The sequence below is a fragment of the Bufo bufo genome, chromosome 3, assembly GCF_905171765.1.
Source record: "Bufo bufo chromosome 3, aBufBuf1.1, whole genome shotgun sequence".
Classification (NCBI taxonomy): Eukaryota; Metazoa; Chordata; class Amphibia; order Anura; family Bufonidae; genus Bufo; species Bufo bufo.
This window is the reverse complement of record NC_053391.1, coordinates 702,209,762-702,213,765: the sequence shown is the minus strand read 5'-3', so window position 1 is coordinate 702,213,765 and position 4,004 is coordinate 702,209,762. Positions and strand designations below refer to the sequence as shown.

Genomic DNA, 4,004 nt, shown 5'->3' with positions numbered 1-4,004 from the left:
TTGGCCCAGTCTTGACGTTTCAGCTTGTGTGTCTTGTTCAGTGGTGGTCGTCTTTCAGCCTTTCTTACCTTGGCCATGTCTCTGAGTATTGCACACCTTGTGCTTTTGGGCACTCCAGTGATGTTGCAGCTCTGAAATATGGCCAAACTGGTGGCAAGTGGCATCTTGGCAGCTGCACGCTTGACTTTTCTCAGTTCATGGGCAGTTATTTTGCGCCTTGGTTTTTCCACACGCTTCTTGAGACCCTGTTGACTATTTTGAATGAAACGCTTGATTGTCCGATGATCACACTTCAGAAGCTTTGCAATTTTAAGAGTGCTGCATCCCTCTGCAAGATATCTCACTATTTTTGACTTTTCTGAGCCTGTCAAGTCCTTCTTTTGACCCATTTTGCCAAAGGAAAGGAAGTTGCCTAATAATTATGCACACCTAATATAGGGTGTTGATGTCATTAGACCACACCCCTTCTCATTACAGAGATGCACATCACCTAATATGCTTAATTGGTAGTAGGCTTTCGAGCCTATACAGTTTGGAGTAAGACAACATGCATAAAGAGGATGATGTGGTCAAAATACTCATTTGCCTAATAATTCTGCACGCAGTGTATTGTCTGTTAGATTGTGTGTACAACTGGTAATATTATCCATGAGACCATGAATAGTGTATGATTTCTGTGTGAATCGGGTATGATTGCTGTGTGACTGGGGTATGATTGCTGTGTGACTGGGGTATGATTGCTGTGTGACTGGGGTATGATTGCTGTGTGACTGGAGGAGAGTAGTTTGGCTTTACCAGTTACAGTACATATAGCAGTGACTGGGAATAGCCACGTGACTGCCTTGGTCTCCATTGACTTCTACTGGTGTCCGACTGTCCAGACATCAAAGTTACAGTGTGAAGCTCTGCTCCCCTCCGTGTACAGGACACATTACATACATTGTATGACACAAGCTCCATCATGTTGCCCAGTTCATAGATCATCCGTGTTGGTGCAGCTTCATATGAAATAGCTGCTCTCCCGACACATCCATACATTACATGGACAACTCACTGATATCAGCGAGAACTGTGCAATTCTTCCTTTGTCACAGCCGATTACCGGGGCCCCATCAGACATTTTGTGATCAGCTGACCTTTGGGGAACCCTTCTAACCAACAGAGAACCCCAATCTACCATCAGTCCAAATAGTTATTTTTCTAGGGTCTAGGTTCTTCCCCGTGTCGTCAGTGCCTCCCCTGATACAGAGAATGATGGACCACACGTCTCATTTCTCTCCTAGTGATTGATGCGTTTTGTTGCGACCAATGCTCCTTCTCAACACCAGCTCCCACATGCCATCCTTCTTCTTCCTGATTGGAATCCCTGGGCTGGAGAATCTTGGCACTTTGACGTCCATTTCCTTCTGCCTCCTCTATATCTTGGCTGTCCTTGGAAACTCTGTAATGATCTATATAATCTGGACTGAGAAGACCCTCCATGGACCCATGTACTTCTTCCTGGCTTTGCTGGCGCTCAACGACCTGGCCTACACCAGCTGCATTGTGCCAAAGATGCTGGAAATCTTCTGGTGGAACAATGGCCGCATTGACGCTTCTGCTTGTCTCACCCAGATGTTTTTTGTCCACCTCATGGCAGGGACAGAAACAGGAATCTTGACTGCCATGGCGTATGACCGGTACATCGCCATCTGTTCCCCGCTCAGATACACGTCCATCCTTACTTTTGTTGTTCTGGAGAAAATTGCAGCTGCCATTCTGGTCAGAGCCTTTGTCACCATTTTTCCCATTCCAGTACTGGTCAGTAGGTTGCACTATTGCGGTGGATATGTTGTGCTGCACTCATACTGTGACCACATGGCCGTGGTGAATGTGGCTTGTGGAGATACGAGGGTGAACAGTATTTACGGCCTTGTGTTGTCTCTTTCTGTCTCTGGTTTTGATCTGTTGTTTATTGGATTTTCTTATACAATGATCTTAGCGGCCATATTTAGGTTGCCGTCCAGGGCGGCTCGCCACAAGTCGATTGGAACATGCACCTCCCACATTTGTGTCATTATAGCCGCCTATCTGCCTGCATTATTCTCCTTTGTATCTTACAGGTTTGGACAGAAGACAATTCCACTTAATGTCCACATTTTCATAGCAAACATCTACATTTTGTTCCCAGCATTCTTAAATCCAATAATCTATGGTGTGAAGACGAAGCAAATTCGAGACTGTATCCTGAAGACGCTCCAGGTCAACCAGAAGCTTCTATAGACCTCAAACCTCAACACCTTTAGATACAGTACTGAAAAGACATTTTCATAGTTCACAACCTCAGAAAGAATCCTTTCCTCATGAGTGGACTTCAGACTGAAAATGACCACAGCCACAAGCTGCTAATCACATCCACTTACTTGTGGATCATGAAGAAAGCAAAATGTAAATTATAATTATTTTAATACAAAGTTGCCAAAGTGATTTATAGTAATATCATATTACACTATGCTCTCTGATATTATCAGTGTTGCTGGTATTTTGGTGAAAATGGAAATGAATCTCAATAAAGCATCAATCTTCCATTATTCCGTTTTACATTTCCAATATATCCCAAAAGGAAAGATCCCAAGAGATTCTCATAGATCCTCAGAAATCAGAGCTAGAGATGAGCGAATATCTACAAATTCTCTTTGTGTTCGATTTGGCAAATTTTTCAAAAAGTTAAGTTTAGACGCAAATCAACATTTCTCCAATTGCCCTGGAAAATGGTATATAACCCCCTCTAGTCTCCTAGGACTAGGATTTTATAGTAAAACGTATCTCTTTTTCATTTATTGTTCTGAAACGCAATGACAGAAAATAGTAAATGATGTCTGAGTGACACTGGCATACATAGCTGTGGGGAAACACACGTGTGACGGCGGTAACATACCGCGTGTTTAATATCACACTGTGCTGGCACATATGTTCTGCTTCTTCATATTCTAAAGTAGTAGTAGTGGCAGCAGTGCAGATGTGGAACGGTAGGATAATAGAAGGCACATGACTGTAGTAGTAGGTAGTAGTAGTGATGGTAGTAGTAGTAGGGGTAGTAGTAGTAGTAGTAACATCAGTGCAGTGTGGATGTGGAAATGGTAGGATAATAAAAGGCACATGGCTGCAATAGTAGTAGTGGTGGTAGTAGCAGTAGTAGTCATAGTAGTAGTAGTAGTGGTAATAGTGATGGTAGTAGTAGTAGGGGTAGTAGTAGTAACAGCAGTGCCGTGTGGATGTGGAATTGGTAGGATAATAAGAAGCACGTTGCTGCAATAGTAGAGGCAGCAGAAGCAGCACAGCATGGATCAGACAAGGCAGTAGCTGTGTGTCAGGCTGTTTAGGGGTAGTAGTAGTAGTGGTAGTAGTAGAAGTAGTAGTAGTAGTAAAAGTAGTAGTAGTAGAAGTAGTAGTAGAAGTAGTAGTAGCAGTAGTAGAAGTAGTAGTAGCAGTAGTAGAAGTAGTAGTAGCAGAAGTAGTAGTAGCAGTAGTAGAAGTAGTAGTAGTAGAAGTAGAAGTAGTAGTAGAAGTAGAAGTAGTAGTAGAAGTAGTAGTAGCAGTAGTAGAAGTAGTAGTAGCAGAAGTAGTAGAAGTAGTAGTAGTAGAAGTAGTAGTAGTAGTAGTAGCAGTAGTAGTAGAAGTAGTAGTAGCAGTAGTAGAAGTAGTAGTAGTAGAAGTAGTAGTAGCAGTAGTAGAAGTAGTAGTAGTAGAAGTAGTAGTAGTAATAGTAGTAGTAGAAGTAGTAGTAGAAGTAGAAGTAGTAGTAGTAGTAGTAGAAGTAGTAGTAGTAGAAGTAGAACTAGTAGTAGCAGTAGTAGAAGTAGTAGTAGCAGTAGTAGAAGTAGTAGTAGCAGTAGTAGAAGTAGTAGTAGTAGAAGTAGTAGTAGTAGTAGAAGTAGAAGTAGTAGTAGCAGTAGTAGAAGTAGTAGTAGCAGTAGTAGAAGTAGTAGTAGTAGTAGAAGTAGCAGTAGTAGTAGAAGTAGTAG

At 42.2% G+C, this 4,004-nt stretch overlaps 1 protein-coding gene across 1 annotated transcript; it reads left to right on the top strand.

The window, feature by feature from the left end:
- Positions 1-1,302: 1,302 nt before the first annotated feature.
- Positions 1,303-2,262, top strand: LOC120994242 (olfactory receptor 52N4-like). The gene has a single exon (XM_040422690.1). It carries the CDS (start codon positions 1,309-1,311, stop codon positions 2,260-2,262), a length of 954 nt encoding a protein of 317 aa, XP_040278624.1. The 5' UTR covers positions 1,303-1,308.
- Positions 2,263-4,004: the final 1,742 nt, after the last annotated feature.